The 18,093-nt window shown below is 33.8% G+C and overlaps 1 protein-coding gene across 1 annotated transcript in view; it reads right to left on the reverse strand.

Moving 5' to 3' along the window:
- Abl (tyrosine-protein kinase Abl) overlaps nucleotides 1-17,149 on the reverse strand; it is a 96,167-nt gene extending 79,018 nt beyond the window's left edge. Inside the window, exon 1 of the mRNA XM_089646023.1 lies at nucleotides 16,697-17,149. Coding sequence (XP_089502149.1) covers nucleotides 16,697-16,823 — 127 coding nt within the window. The 5' untranslated portion in view covers nucleotides 16,824-17,149. The remainder of the gene's footprint in view (nucleotides 1-16,696) is intronic.
- Nucleotides 17,150-18,093: the final 944 nt, after the last annotated feature.

An 18,093-nucleotide genomic window follows, 5' to 3' on the forward strand; every position in this document is an offset into this window, starting at 1 on the left:
AGTTTTTCATAATATCATAATACTACTAACGCAGACCCGTGAAAAATCGCCATTGTAAGGTAGGAGGCATACATTATAATAATGTAGTGAAAATATAAGAATACGTAAATTTGAATTTTTTAATGTTACGTACAAACATCTGGAATTATATTGTTTGATTATAAGTATGCATGGAAACCTTTATAATTTCGCCAGAGTGAACGATAAATTAATTCTACCCTAGAATAATTTTTAATGTTACTTACAAACATCTGTAATTATATTGTTTGATTATCAGTATGTTCACCAGCCAGTTTCTACATTTCGGATGCAGTCATAGAAATACCATGGTACATCGAGACTCCACTATATAACATTACGAAAACAAAACCATCAAAAGCAACACCATGTGTTGGCAAAACAGGAACGATAAATCGACCGTGGACTTCAAATGGCTGGCGGAAAAAAACTGGTTGATGAAACTGCCTGAAAGCTTAATATCTAATGACATATTGTCACACTGTACTTACAACGCAGAAACTATACTATGAAAATAAGTAATATTCAAATCAATAACAATTCAAGATGTTGCGTCCGGTTAGGTCGGAATAATCAAGAAGCCCACGGCGGCGGTCGCCTTGGATACATGAGCAGTCTTCGAATACGGTGGCGCACAGTGGGCTGAAAATCGCCTTTCATAGACATAGAGACTTGAATTTTCAAGGGTATTTTTTTGGCTAGAAATGGATTCTGCTGATCATTACTATGCTATAAAATGTCGTACGAAGCAATTGCGTGTACAAATGAAGGAGTTATAATTTTTTTAAGAAAAATTTGTATGGCTCTGACATTAAAAATGAGGCTATCTCTGGAATCATAAGGTTGGCCGTTCTATCCTTACACACAGATAATACTAATATTTATTTGTATTTTTTTGACATACTTCATATTGTGGCGCAAGGTGCGATTTTTTTTTTAAATCCTCAAAGTTGAAAAAAACCCCTTTTAATGTTGATGATTGATGTTAATGCTTAAATGCTTTTAGGCTTGCAGTGTAAATAAAATATTGTAAACTAGACAAAGCATACTCATATGTAAAGCATTTAAGCATTAAAATGAATCTTCAACATAAAAAAGTTTTTTTTTTCAACTTTGAGGATTTAAAAAAAAAAAATCACAAGTTTCGCCACAATACAAAGTATGTCAAAAAAATAAAAATAAATAGTAGTATATTTGTGTGTAAGGATATAATGGTCAACCTTATGATTCCAGATATAGCCTCATTTTTAATGTCAGTTCCATAAAAAATTTTCTTTAAAAATGCTTTGACTTATTATTATCTCCCATTCTTACTTTTATATTATTATTGTCATTGTTATTGTCTTCGCTCCTCATTTATATATGCTCTCCTTTCACTGTCATCTCTGTTTATAAAACTTATTCGTGTAATTAATATGTTGTTAATGGACTATTTGTCCGTAAATAAATAAATAAATAAATAAATGATGACTCCTTCACTCCCTTACACGCAATTGCTTCATACAAAATTTTATAGCATATTAATGATCAGCAGAATCCATTTCTAGCCAAAAAAATACACTTGAAAATTCAAGTCTCTATGTCTATGAAAGGCGATTTTCAGCCCACTGTGCACAGTGTTTTGGCTTGCAGTGTAAATAAAATATTGTAAACTAGACAAAGCATACTCACATGTAAAGCATTTAAGCATTAAAATGAATCATCAACAATAAAAAAGATTTTTTTTCAACTTTAGGATTTAAAAAAAAAAATCGCACCTTGCGCCACAATATGAAGTATGTCAAAAAATACAAATAAATAGTAGTATTATCTGTGTGTAATGATAGAACAGCCAACCTTATGATTCCAGAGATAGCCTCATTTTTAATGTCAGCGCCATACAAATTTTTCTTAAAAAAATTATAACTCCCTCATTTGTACACGCAATTGCTTCGTACGACATTTTATAGCATAGTAATGATCAGCAGAATCCATTTCTAGCCAAAAAAAATATCCTTGAAAATTCAAGTCTCTATGTCTATGAAAGGCGATTTTCAGCCCACTGTGTAGCGATGGCATTACTGTGCGTCAGTATTCATTGTGATAAGGGATTCGGATAGAGGACGGAGGAGACTTGCTTGCTTAATTATCACATTCGACGGGAGCTATTTGAAGTACGGATGAGTGATGTCGCTTTATCAGTCATGCTATGCACCGAGTCATGTGCGGCGATAACGCACTTTACTGCCGGTGATTGGGAGGGAATCGGGCTGATGCTCAATGCTCATAGAACAAAATTATTGTTCAAACATATATCCATCAAAACACATTCACAATGAGTGAAAAAATTCTAAGGATAGTCGGAAGTGGAATGCCCCCAATTCATGTTATCATCATGCAGATTGGTAGAGAGGTAAGTAAGTATTGAGTTATGTAAGAAGAAGATAAAAAGGTACAATTATCAAACGATTCTCTTTAAATAGTTTAAATCTCAAAAATATGGTTAGGTTCATCGTACTTCTCATAATACTGCAAAATAAAGTAATGCGAATAATATTTGCGCAAGATAAATCATAAACATGGATAAGATATATTATGTCGAAGGAGCTAAATTTTATGACCGCAAAGCAAACTACATGTTATGTCAATAACTGTTATTAAATGTATATTTATGTTTGTAAATGTGAGGTAACTGTAGATTAATAAATAAAACAATATCAAACACGCCAAACTGATATCGAACTACATTATTACCTTATCATATATTATGAAATACCTTATATTGATACTGAAAATATCCTTCGCTTGTATCAACGAATGTTCAACAAATATATTTAATTGATTTTTATAGCAGATATGGTTTTCGTCAATTCTGATACTGCTGGTTGTGGTTAATTGTTGTAAACTCCGTACTGTTGCAGATGCTAACTATGGCAGGAAATGAAATAGAAAGGTCATAGGGAAGGGACCAGCGTATGCTAGTAGGTACTGACGCGCCGTTCTATAACCAAACAATCGACCTTCAACCAACGTAGAATTGACGGATAAAGTCACAACTACTAGAATCAAACAATTTTTTTTTTTTTTTTTGGAATTATTTTTTATTTTTAATAATAAGTTTACATGGTACATAATTCATTTTAGATCTTGGGTTTTTTTACTACTCTTCCATTGAAAGCATTTGCTTGTGTATGGAAGGTAACAAGTGTATGGAAGGAAACAGGACAATATCAGTAATAAAAATAAGACAATACGTATATTCAAAGTCCTCCTGACATCTCAGAGTGATTCGCAAGCGCTCCAAAATATCAACGAATATTGAAAAAGATCGAATATTTCCTATTAAATAGCTGAACTCCCGGGCACTGCTCGAGCTTTACGAAGTTTTTCAAAAACAGACTTAGACAGTGGCGTTCCTCTTGCTTTTAATGATCAAAGCAAAGTGCGCAAAGTTTCATCAATCGCGGAAAAAAATGTGTATTAGCATGAAAAACAAAGCCACACCAGACCACTCTTCTTTATACGCCTAGATAGATAGGTACATGGCTGAAGTCCCCAGCGTTTCCCGGGCTTCATGCAGAATTTTTCGAAATCAGAAGTACACCAAATTTTTTATCTAATTTTGAACGTCAAATATTTAAAAATTCACCGAGCAGCATCCTGCTTTAACCAACATTCTGCTTTAAGGGGTGGTAAAAGGGGATGGGGTGGTTTTTTGAAATATCATGTAGACAATGATGGATTTGAAAAAAATCATCGATATAATGAATAAAACTGTAGTTTTGTATTATAAAAAAAACACACTGGGACACTTCTTCATTTATTCATTTTCGGGAAATCGACAGTTTACATTTAATCAGTTTGTACATAAATATTATATAGTAAAATAAAACCAATTATGGAATTCCTCCTTGTGACTTTAACTGAGACAGCACAATATGGAATAAGTTATTTAAATTTGTGAGAAAGGAATATGAATAAAAAAATTTATGCAAAACAAAAGATTATATAAAACGAAGAATTTACAAAACAATACATTTATAGCCATGGAGAAATTTATACATAAAGATATATTAAAATATAGCTGAAATCCTTGGCGTTGCCCGGGCTCTATGAAAATTTTATCGAAATCAGAAGTACAGTAATGTTCCTCTTATTTTGGACGTCAATGGTGTGAAATTTCACCAAAAAGTATCAAAATACTGTTTTGGGGGGGGGGGTGTATTTTGAGATCTCATCTAGACAGTGCCTCCCTCTTATTTGAAGTTCAAATGGGTGCAAATTTTCATTAACCTCGGAATAAAACTGTACATTTATATACAGATCAAATCCACGCCGCCCGCCACAAACTATCAACTTTATATACGTACATACTAGAAAGATTTATTAACGCCTCATACTTTCGTCGAACTGCAATATCCATTGAATGATTTGTCCTTGTACAAATGCATCATCTTATAAAATAGCTTAATTAATTTGTTGCCAGACCGTGTTGCATGATCAAAACAATTTCCAGATTAGTTTCCTCAACTACAGCCATCGTACTACCCAGTGTTGCCAGATGCATGATTTTTACCGTGTTTTCAGGGTGTTTTGAATCATTCATACTTCCACGGTTTTTCTAAAAAACCATGTCGAACAAGACAAGTTTTTTTACTGATTACCAATTATATGTACATCGAGAAAGATACTATTGTAAGACAGAATTTCTTCTCTTATTATATATGTTTTAAGTTATTTATAATTTAATATTAGAATAAATTTTAAATGGATGTCTAAATATTAAACTTTACACGGTTAAAAATAAAATAAATACTTTTTAATGATTGTATTTATGTGGTGTTATTTTTTTCAGAAACTTTATTATTTCCTATTTTTCAAAGGAACATTTTAAACCAATTGATCGGTATAGCATTGTTCAATTGTAATTAAAAAATAGTGTAATGTATATTGGTCACCATGAAACAGGCAATTGCCTAGTATGGTGATTCAATATATAAAAATGGGTGACCGGATAACTCATCACATCTTTAAAAAGTTATATAAAGTCATGGAAAGTAATGAAACAAAAACTTTATTAACTGGGTTAAGTAGGTTAGGTTAGGTTTAAAAAAAATTTATTCATCGTTTCCAATGACTTTATATCACTTTTTGAAAGTGTGTTGAATTGTCACTGTGTTGAGTTATCATGGAACCATAAAAATGATGAAATGTCTATTTAAAAAACGTGTATTTTAAAAATAAAAAAACATATAAAACATTATAGATAATTTTCTTACATATTTAAATTCTAAGCTCACGAAAAACATGTTTTTTTTAATCCATCGAAACAATTTTTTATTTACACCTGAAACACGTATTATTTTTGTGATATGGCGTCACTGATAGGTACTGATTTAAATTGTTTTTGATGCCACGCAAAAGATGGCTCTTTATTGATAAGCGCATTAATGAGATGTTTAAAATAAATTTCTACTATTGCATTAGTCTAGACTAGTATGATAAAACTCTACTCGAATCAATAAAATAATACTAAAGTTGCTGATTATTTTTAAATTGAGATTGTTGTTACACAAGGTGTGTTCGAAAAGTATCCAACCTTTATTTTTTGAGCGTAAACAAATGAAGCACAGGTAGTGTCGTTCGGTGGAGACGTGCAGGGGATATTTATGCAATACTGCTGTCATTTCGCAACCCGGCGAGCGCTCAATACACTTCCTCACTCCGAATAGGCGGACTGCCAGCTGCCAGCGACCAGCGACTAACGCTTTCTGCGGACGAAGGGAGAAAATAATTCACAAACACACACGAATGACTTCTACAAATCTCCACCGAAGGACCCTTTCTGTCCTTCATTTGTTGTTTGTTGTTTATGCAGGACAAATACAGGTTCAATAATATAGAAAATAGTCGTATAATATTATTTACTTATTTCTAAATTCACGCCCGACTGGGCTTTATTTTTTAAGTTATTTTTTTTTTTTACAAAGAACATCTAAATAACAACAACAAAATCAAAGTAAAATCAAAAATAAAATAGAAGACATAATAAAATACAACCTCTTAAACAAAAACAATGTCAAAATGAAATAAAGTGGAAACTAGAATTATGAAGGCAGACGACACACTTTACTGAAATAACAACCGTAAACAGATTTCATACCGGAGATCTACCTACTCTTAGCAACGGGAGAGGTAAAAAATATTGTTTCCGATTAACTTTTCATGTAAATTTAGCTGGATAAATAACGAGTTGTTTTGTGAACAGAAGACCTTGCGTAATGTTTGCATTCCGATTTGACAGCTCCTAGCGCTCGTGCGAAATCAAGCGGAGTAAAAAGATACTATTCGACACGGTTACCATCTTGACAGCATTTACCGCAACAAATTTCACAAAATCATATTTCAAAGCTAATATTCAAGCTAATTTCTGTGAAAGTCCTATTCAAGTTCTGTTGCTATCCATGCACTGTGAAAAAACCGACCCATGATGAAATAATAACAGAATTTGAATATAACTTGAATTTTAACTTTGAAATTTGATGAATTGTTCAAATTCTGTGGAACAAACCGTCCTAAATTTATTTAATTACAATTAATACAAGCGCCGTGAACGTTTTCAGCTGATTAGGTAAATGTCATTTTTAGATTGTTAGGTATTTTGTTGAAAGTTGACCCTGGCTGTTTTCTGCTAATTTTTTTTGGTAAATAGCCACATTAGAAGCGTTTCGAGTGCCTTGGGCGTTTTCTGCACATTTTAAAATGATTTTTCGAATCAACAAATATTTCGGAAGGCGATTACTATGTTTCTTGTATGAAAGCACTCAGGCTGATTAAAGTAGAACGTTGACAGGATAATATATCAAAATGACAATTCAACACACTTTTAAAAGTGATATAAAGTCATGAAAAGTTATGACACAAAAACTAGGTTAAATAAGTTACGTAGGTTAGGTTTATAGATAAGTCTTTTCATCGTTTTTATTGACTCCGCCATGATGTTTTTAAAGGCGTGTTGAATTTTCATCGTATTGAGTTTTCATGTAACCAAAAGAACATAGAATTGATCTAATTCAGTCGTAACTAGGTTAAATAAATTTATATCTTATCTTAAGATGAAAACAATATCTTATAAGTTATATCTTATCTTATGATGACAACAATATCTTATAGTTTTAGTGTCATAACTTTTCATGACTTTATATCACTTTTAAGGGTGTGTTGGATTGTCATTTTGATGAGTTATTCGAAAAAATGTGGACTGGCTGGTTTCTGCATAGCTACGTTCAATAGCTTGTTACACATTTCTACAATTATAACTTATCACTTATCACACTTTCTACAAGAGCTCAAAATAGCAATTCTTCATTTACTTCAACCTTTATTTTCACAAACGAGGGGTTGGAGATAACACGGATTGATTTGTCAAGTAAGAAAATGATAGTTTTTAAGAAATATTTTCCCGAAAGCGAAAGGGAATTAATGGACCTCAAAAAAATAACAACTCATGCAGGTCAACCAAAACATTTTCTTAGGATTTCAAAAAATGTGTTTCTAATGCCCTAGCTTTTTATACCTAGTATAATATCTTCATGTGGTTTAAGCCTTAGACACATTACGCTATTTTATGCGCGCATAAATTGGGCGTGGCATGTAGGTATTATATGTTGGTCTGACACACTAAGCTATAATCTTTCCCAGGAGAGGGGGGGTCAGATCAATCGGAAGACTGCCGCGGAATATCATTTATTTGTATCGGATCTGTCACCTTGACAGAAGACAATCGCGTAATTACGGCGCTCCGTAAATTGACCTGACCACTTCTCCTGCCGTAGGTAGGAGAGAGGGTGGGTCGCATAATTTTCAAATATAGCTTGGCTAGCAGACCACAGCGCCATCATCTGTTTAGGTGTGATAGGTCTGTATGGTATTGTATGGCAAGCAATATTGTGTTATATAAAACGCTCTGAAATTATAGCGGAATCTGTCACCCTCTTTACGCTGTAAATATATTGCCACTCATGATAAGCTTGCAGATTCGATTACCGCTCAGTGCATATAAATGAATACAAAGATTACAAATTACACATGGGCGATCCAGTTGCCGTTTCGTGACGTTGGTTGGTAAGTTAGATGAACCTAAGAAAAAAATTACAGCCGCTGTGTGAGAAACATTTATAAATTAATATCGCGCTATTTTTTACGGAGAGTTGACACACCGGGCGTAAGAAGAAGTTGATTTGTCGCGATGTGTGATTAACAGTTGCAGGGAAAACCTGAACGACTTCCAGGTTTGTACGATTAAGACGAGCAGTTTTGCAGCGCGTATGGGGCGTGTAACGCGTGCCACGCACACGGGATGCCAATGAAAGGTGGCTGCCAGTGCTACCCTACCAGAAATGTATGTTTTTATTTTCTTTATCAAACTCGCAAAACGTTAACTCTGGTCGTACCATTTCGGTTGCCTTATAACTTAAAAATAATATTTGTTGTGATTGCCATAAAAATTAACGTAGAAAAATTCAATCGGAGTTATTTTATCCAATTTAAATACAGGGTTTTCCAATAAGAGGTGTTATTTTGAATAGCCCGCTATTTCGGTAGATGTTACTTTGAAGCTGTCATTTTATGACATTTGATAAGTAGAAACTACGCCATTAATAAAAATGGAACGATACACGGTTCAACAACGCATTGAAATTATTAAAATTCACTTGAGTGAATCAAATGCAAATCATCTTGAGTGATGAGGCCCATTTCCACCTCGGTGGCTTCGTCAACAAGCAAAATTGTCGCATCTGGGGCTCGGAAAACCCAAGAGTTATTGTTGAAAAGCCTCTCTATCCTCAACGTGTGACTGTTTGATGCGGTTTATGGTCCGGCGGAGTCATTGGACCTTACTTTTTCGAAAATGAGGCTGGAGCAACAGTTACGGTGAATGGATTGCGCTATCGAGAGATGATAAATTATTTTTTATGGCCGGAATTGGATGGTATTGATCTGGATAACGTTTACTTTCAACAAGACGGCGTTACGTGCCACACAAGCAACGAAACCATTGATCTTTTACGATTGAATATCAAAATAACACCTCTTATTGGAAAACCCTGTACTATATTTTTTTTATTCGATGTAAGTTCTACAGGCAAAACTTTAGCTAAAAAACATTACAGGGTTTTTTACAGTTTATTATTTATTAGAGCTGTAATATTGACAAGGGCGGTAAAAGGGCTGTAAAGTTGTAGCGTTTGGCGATTACTCTAATTAAATTTTGGACCAACTTTACGAATAATGGAATGGCTACGCGTGCACCAAAACAACTCCTACCGCATAATGTTTGGCCTTCCCAGATACTGCAGAGCTTCTAACATGCTCACGAAAGGGCGAGTATCAGGTTGTGCAGCCCTCTTAAGAGTCCGGGTAGCAGGTTTAATGGAGAGGACAAACAACTCCAAAAGTGTCCTCATCGTGGAATCCAGCCAGAGTCCAGACCCAAGCATCGCAGCACACTGGAGAAAGTTGTTGGCCCCGTCAATATAATACTAAACGTCTTTTTAAAAAAATGTTGTTCTAATTACTGTACATAATCGTAATATTATTGTGATAGTATTGTATTATTATTGTATATGTTTTATGGGATGTATGGGATTGCACAAACTTTCCGACATTTCAGAAAAAGCCCGTTATTATTAATTAAGTGCAAAAAACATTAGAATTAATTGCCTAACCAGTGGTTTTGGCCTGCATAATTTAGTATCGACTACTCAATTTTAAATTCGAACAGTTATCAGAGAGCCGAGTGAAAATAATCGTGAAATAATGTAAATACGAGTTAGAAGGAGCGCTCTAATATTAAAAAAACCGATAATAATTAAGCGAAAATGGTGAAATTTTTAATAAAACACGACTCGTTTGAAATAGAGCAAAAATCGACCCACAAATGGTTCAGTTGCATTTAAAGATGCACTGTGAATTTTTCTATTCCTATAACATATTAAATAACAGAACAAATCGTGTTTTTATTTATTTATTTATTTTTGTTTATTGCAGAAACAAACAGTACATAATTACATAGATGACAATAGTTACAAAGTTATAAAAGTTAGTACAATAATTGGTACCAATGACATGTCGCTGACATATATACATATGAGGTATATTATACATTTTACTAATTATTGGAGCTAACTTTGCGATTTTTTTCTATCGAGGGAATTTAATATAATTAACGTTTCGGCAGAAAAAATGTATACATATTATCTTGAAAAATAAAATATTTTTCTGAAACTTTATAACTTAAAGAGATAATGAGAAACTTCTTATAATTCAGTAGAAATTAGGTATGCGGGGACTTAATATTCAACAAAATATTTTGGTGAGTGAGGAATGGAGGATGAAAGAATGCTACTTAGGAATAATTTTCTGAACACAATAAAGGGGCGTGAACGTAAATAAATAAAATTTCTTTCCCAAAACATAGTTTAATGATTCCACATAGAACACGTTCAAAATAGCCTGCTACGGAACAGATAAAGAGTAATTTCTACAATTTTACTCAGTCGTTTTTATTTATTCAACCGAGTGAATTACATTCCCTAGTTTAATGGCCGCCACCAGGTGTCCATAAAATAAGTGGATTCCGGATGAAACACATTAGAAGAGAGCGAGTATTATTTATACTATACCGGTGGCTGCAACTGTTGCTCAGTCTTCCCGAACTGTTAATTGGTGGACTAATCAGCACAGCCGATAGATACAGGCTAAGTAGCGTAGAAAATTAAAGAGACAATTAGCAACATAGAAGGCGTAGGTAGTTGTTATGTTTGAGGAAATATTTTTTAATTTTTAGACAAACCATATAAAAAATTTAAAAAAACCTATTATTCATCGCGGAAATTAAAATTTCTTTTAAAAATACAAATAGGTATAACGGAAACACTATTTAGGGTTAACGCAAAAGAAGAAAAAAATCAAATAATGGAAGGCAGAAATTGACACCGTATCTTACAGTTGTTTTTTTTAAACATGAATTCAAAATATATTTTTTATAAATAAATAACCTTGCCCTTGAGGTGATTTTTTACAAAAATGGCGATATACATATAAATTGTCCAAGTATTATTGTTAAAAGATACTATAAAAGGTACTAGAATTAGGCACACTTTGCGTAAGCCGAAAAACAAAAGAAACGAATTTAAAAGGAGGGATAATATGGTTATCTGATGGAAATCAATATTCCAGATAGCCAATCTACTTAGTTACATCAAGAACTGAATATTCATTTATCTGCCAAACGCATGTTTAGAAATATGACATTTAGGAGGTTTTAAAGAGGTCATCAAAGTACATGTTTCGAGGTCAGGGGGGGCGTCATTTTCATTTTTTTTATTATAGGTACAATATAATATAGAATAAAGTATTATTCAAAACAAAGTTATTTTATTCTAATTATATTTAAAAAAAGAATAATGAACATTTGATGACCTCCATAAAACTTCCTAAATGTCCTGTTCTACACACTCGTTTGGCGGATAAATGAAAATTCAGTTCTTAATTTAGTGTAACTAAGTAGATTGGCATTCTGGAACATTAATTTCCATCAGATAACCATATTTTCCTTCCTTTTGAATTAGTTTCTTAGCGTTCCTGTAATTTGTACATAAAACCAACCAGGGAGAGGTAGGGGTCAAAGAAGGTGAAGCGAAAGGGAATATGTTTAAAATGGGGCTATTTGACAAGTGTAATTGTTTATTTACTAAATTGGCTTAATTTATTTTTAAGGATTTTTTTTAATTTCCAGAGCTACATCTACAGAGCTTCATCTACAGAGCTACATTCTACATTGTTCAAACATAAACCTAACTGTTTTCGTTGTGTTGCGAATTCTGAAAACTATTTAGGCATCTCAAGTGTTCCACCACCCTCGTTTGAACATTTCTTGCAATTTTACATATGTAAAATTCTGGGCAATCATTGCATTTAAGCTTCTAGATGCCAGAATGGCTTAAATAATTTAATTTATCCTTTGAATTGAGCAAAAGTTTGCCTAGGTTTTTATTGGTATAGAAAGTGGCTTTAATTTCTGTTGGAAATTGTGAAACACAAGAAAATGAAATGGATTATTTTTTCTCTTCAAGCGATAAAATGCAGTCAGTAAGAGCCCATGGTGGGTTTACATTCGATTCTAAACAAAGTAGCTTATAAAAAATAGGATATTACTGAAAGGTTAAGCACGAATTGAAGTTCAAGAAGAAACCGATTTAAGTAAAGAAACATTGCAAGATCTGTTACAATGAGATAGTCTTCAGATATTTTAGTATAATTACGCTTTCCACAAGCCCAAAACCAAACAGCAGAAGAAAAATTAAATTTTTTGAAATGCTTATGAATCACACCAGAGAAATAACAAATAACTTTTAATATTCATTGCTTACGAGTATGTAACGCAGACGAAGGTTCAAAATACATATATGTTTTTAATAAATAAGTGGTCGAAAAGGCATCAATATTTTAAATACACAAAAAGTGTCGAGCTAGTGGATACTAAAAATTGTTACTTGTAACCAAAATCTCAGAGAAAGTATTGTAACCGACAAAACAGATTCTTAGTGTGGTGTATAATCCCGTTAGCGTCCTGGTGAAGGACCACCGTTCAGTATCGAAAAGTAACTTGAAATAGCTTTAGCCGTGTTTGGTGACCAGATCTGAAAAGTCAGACTGCTCCACTTCCTTCAACGTCACAAAGTACCCAATTGAGGATTCCATAGTACCACTGGATCCCAACAATGAGGAGCAGTTGGGGGTCTGGCGCGGTATTCACTAAAAAATAAAAATAGTAACTTTTTGTTTATTTTCTTCGTCTGATTAATATTTTTTTATTGAGAGTGGTTTACATTATATTCGTCAACGATTCAAAATTATTTGGGTACGTAAAAGTATTGGAGTAGAAGATATCTACAATGATGTACCTACCTAGTAAGACATTATTATCTACTTGAACGTTTTGGTGACTTTTAAAGGGCAAGGACAAATCCCCAGCCATAGCCAGCAGAAACTCCATCGAGCTTATGTGGAGTACATTTCCAGTACAAAATTATGCCCTATTTTAGAAACCGTCGGTCTAAGCACAAATACTAAAAATAACAGCATCAATACAACATTTAATACAACACTGGAATATTGAACTAAGTAGACAAGTGGAAGAATTTACGTATTTGGGAAGTATGTTTGCGATAGTTGGAAAGGATGGTAAGGATATTGAATGTAGGATCGAACGTGGTTGGCACTAATAAAAAAATATCCAAAGGAGCGAAGCTAGCAGTCCACAACGGAGTGCTGATACCAAATCTGAAGTGTAGCAGTGAGGAATAAAAGGATGAGAGTAGACTGAATGCTGTAGGAATGAGATCCCTGGGACGCATGTGTGGTAAAACCACGAAACCATGAATGACCGTGTTAAAAATGTGCAGATTCGGAAATTTCTTGCAAGGCTGACGTCAGCGTAACGGATACGATTAAGAAAAGGACGCTTAGATTGGATTGAATAGTAGAACTCGGGATCGTGTATGAGATTGAAGCAAGGATTGTGTGATATAGTTGTGTTTCGGTTTATCATCTCCGTCTACCCCTGCGCATAAAGGGCGTAATAATCTAGTAGATATTATTATTTTTAAGTTTTCACTGATTCATATCTCAACTGAGTTTTGTGTTTTATGTTACATTTTTTGTGAATCAATCTAAAATATTACATTATAATCAAATATGGCGAAATTAACCGCGTTTTCCCTCCAAGATCCCCTAACAGGACACATTTCTCTGAAAGTGGATGGCATTACAGGAGTTAAAATACGAAATAAATGGCAGTCCTAACCTATCGGGATTGTGCTCAGATGTTAGCGAGGTCAAATATTATTATTATTATTATTAATGTGAATGAACAGCCCATGGTTAAATAATAAGAGAACTTTAACAGAACTTAAAATTTTAACATTGAAATTAGATGAATTGTTCAAATTCTGTGGAACAAATGGTTGGAAGAAAAATTATAGCGATCATTTATAAATTCTTCGTCGAACGCCCAAAAATGTGAAATAATTATATTATGGAAGAAGAAAACGAAAATATCTCTGTCACGAGGTGCAACAAATACAGGATTACTAAACTATTGGTCATAATCCAGGGGATGATTGATGGAAGACGTATAGTGGTAGATGTGACACGTGCTTCATGGCTTCGAATTCGCTGATTGGCAGTGTTGGCACGCGTCGGGCGACACCGATCGGACTCTCCACAGAGCGCTATGCATTTGGTAGATGTCCTAGCCTAGCTGGTTGGGCCACCGTGGTGTCCCGGAGAAATAGGGCATTTAATCACGATGACAAAAATCATAGTCTGTCCGCTAGCTCTGAATAACTAATTTATTAACGGAGGGCGGCTTCAAAAGCTACCCTCTAATCAAGTCACAACCTAATTGGCAGTCGGGCACTTCTAAGTGTTTTGTAAGTCGAAGGACTAATGATTCAGGCCACTGTGTCAACGAAGTTAAGTGTGTTATTGTGTTAATTATGCTTTACTCGGTGAGATTTAAAACCATTAGATGCAAGATAGGTACTCACAAAAAATTGCAGAAGTTGCATTTAAATTATGACAAATCGGATTCTTCAATGGCCTAATTTAAAACACAAATAAATAAAATAGCTTCACATCCATACTAGACATTTGCTATACCTTTTGATTTAAAAAAATAATTATTCAGTTTGGTCGGGTATCTAAAATCCAAAATTAAGTTTTAGTCGGAAAAATTATTAAGCAGAAAATTTGTCACAATTAATAAAAAAAACTCGCGTACTGTGATCTACCGACAGGAAAATTGTACAACTTTGTCCAACTGTAAAAAAATCAATGCAAATATCGCGCGGAACCGGGTAACAAGGGTAGTATGTAATAAAACATATGACTTTTTCTTATGTATGTTTCTTTTCGATGTGTCTTACGTTCCTCGGGATAGAGAGACTATGGCACCACCACTATTGGAGAATATTGTGTGGCGAAAAGATCTTTGGGGATGAAAAGAGAAAGGATAGAGATATTATATAAATTTGAGAGGATCCAGCTATTCAGAACAGGTCGTATAAAATAGCTTAAACCATTTCAAGCAATATTGCATTTCTGAATGGTGTACTTTCACCTGGGCAATATCTAAAAGCGTCTTGCACCATTTTGTTTCATTCAAATGCAAAATATGTATGATGAAATTCGACATATTTTGAGATGAGGCAACTTTCCTTCACGAGCTACATTAGAAATGTAATAATACAGGACCGATTTTTGTATTGTCTTTGACAACTAAACTAATTTTCTTGATTAAGTTAAGAAAGAGTAAGACTACTAAAAAGTATGTGACCTAAAGTTCACATAGTTAAGTTAAAATATGCACAAACAGAGGAATGTAAGCACTTTGATTTTTATAAGGTGAGAAGGTAGTAATTTTAAATTTTCAAGAGGTTTGGTCTTGAAAGAGTACATTAGAATATTAAAAATCTAGTATAAATTGGACATTGATCAACTGGGATGAGGTTTTGTTCCTTCCAATGTTAATAAGATGAAGAAAGTAGTAAAAAGTGCTTAGATAATATAATATACATCATCTTGTCATAAACAGGGTACAGGTCATATATCTTGATTCTATGGGTGAACCAATCAGGGGCCAGGCTGGACAAATGAAAGCCAAGAATATAACAAACAAAGGTATCTAAGAGGAAGACTAAAGGTAGACTGAGATTGATTTTTTTCACAACCAACTGAGAATCACCAGTTGAAAGAGAAATCTAGACAATCCGTTGATGAAATGTGACAGCCAGGGTTACTAGTTTGAGACAACAGTCAGAGATCAGCTGAAATCATAATATTCTGTTGCCTGTAGAATTAAAAACCAACAAAAGCGATTAAAGAAGAGTGTAACTTTATTTGTATTAAAATAGAATCAGTGAAAGCATTGTATGAAATGTCAATTCCTGTAAATTGATGTTATGGGGACAGCGGATAGAAATATAAGTACATGCATGCATAGAAATGGGTGACAGCTCCTCATGGAGTAAACTATAAGATACATATAATGTTTATCGTGGCTTTCACTGACTTTATTAAGCTTTGAGTAATTGCTTTTAGACATTTAATAATGGCAATAATAAAGATCAATATCAGCAATAATCAGGTGCTCTGATAAGAGTCGCACAAAATAGTTTAAATTTGTCAACAAGAAACTAGTCAGGATCCAGCCCAGATGTAACATTTATTCACAAAAAAAAACTTTGAAATAATATAAATTATTTGCTGATTATGTTCAAAGAAAACGTCAACAATAGATGTTTTTATTTACTTTTAGAACGTCAGTGAAAAAGTGTACCGATGAAATAAAGTAATCTTCAAATACGAAAGTACCTACATTGAGTGAGATTAAACAAAAAGTATCACATTCTTACTGTCCAAAATCATTCCATTAATTAGTAGTTTTAAAATACATTAATAAAACATAACCTGAAATACGTTTCCAAGAAGACTGCCCCCAATACAAGGTAATAATGAAAACATCAGAAATTAAAAAAATGACATTAGTTTGCAAAAAGCCAAAAGAATTGAAGAAGATATCGCCCAATAAAGATTTGTTGAGAATTTGAAATAAAGAAATTAGATGACATACCACTGTGCTCTGTGAATATATTGGATCCCAATATCCGGGGGTCTTTCGGTACCCTCGGCTTGCTTCTGTTGTTCCGAATAGATGCTCCACTCGTGACACCTCTTTCCTTTCCCTGTTGAGCACCCATCGCTAATTCGATTGAGGAACTACTAACTTTTAACACTTCGAATCATTTATTTCCTAAACACAGCGCGGCGAATAGTAAATCAACAATGAATCTCGGCTTGTTTGAAAACATATGAGGAATGCAAGTCAGCCGATCATAGACGGGCTTCATTCCGGCCGACCAGCCCGCGGTACGGGAAAGTAGTTACAACATTTGACACAAAGGTGAACTTATTTCTAATACCATTAATTAAACAAACGTGATTGCGAATGCACAATTTACGTACCCTACATTCGAAAACTTAATACGGCGACGACCCGTTTAGAGCACTTGGCATAGCTGCCTGACATTTTCGACGTCGATTTTATAGTTCTTCAAACGATCAACAGCAGCACTGCGCCGCTCAGTGCTTACACCGCAAAACTGAAAAATAATGTTGACAGCCGAGAAAAATATTTGTTCGGGTACCTACTACAAAAACTCCTACTTAAAAAAAAAAAAAACAATTTTATTTTTCGGTGATAAAATTAAATATAAATAAAAAAACATTAATTTAAGCATATATCAAGATTAGTTGAGTAATTATATGAGACACCGTCCGAAAGAATCATGGACTACGTAATGCGAAGGCTTTTTCCATAAAAGCCACCTCTTAAATTGGTTTTCTCATATATCCCTAATTAGTTATCCCTTTCCTCTACTCCCCTACTACGAGTTATTTTTACAGGTGTGTTCATGTCTATACTTGTATCACATGTATGTCAATTTAAATTTAAGTACACCTTGTATACTGATGACGAAATTATTGGTCATTCATTATTATTTAGTTAAAAAAGATAACACAAATCACATTGATATAATATTTAAAAATTAAAAGTACTCTTGTAATTAAAATAAATAGTAATTTGTCGGTGAAGACCACCTTTCATAATTGAAATGTTGCTTGAAATGACTTTAGCCGTATTTGGTGACCATATCTCAACGTAAGGTACATCCCGAACCTCCTCTTCTCCATCTTCCAATTCCTATTACAATAAACCAATTTTGGGGATGTCATAGTTCTACCGACACCGGGAGTTGGAAAAAACCCTACAGCTAACGTACCCCAAGAATACAAACACTTGTAAACATTTATTTGGTTTGTTAATTATGCCTGTGTGAGAATTTCCAGAATGAAAGATACTGTCAGTATCAAGGTGTAAGATGTAAGATCACCATTTAGAATTGAAACGTTGCTTGAAATAGCTTTCGCCGTGTTTAGTGATCTGAATAGCCAGGTACTTTATCATCG

Source organism: Hesperophylax consimilis, chromosome 23, assembly GCF_061612785.1.
Source record: "Hesperophylax consimilis isolate HC1 chromosome 23, BYU_Hcon_1.0, whole genome shotgun sequence".
Taxonomy (NCBI): domain Eukaryota; kingdom Metazoa; phylum Arthropoda; class Insecta; order Trichoptera; family Limnephilidae; genus Hesperophylax; species Hesperophylax consimilis.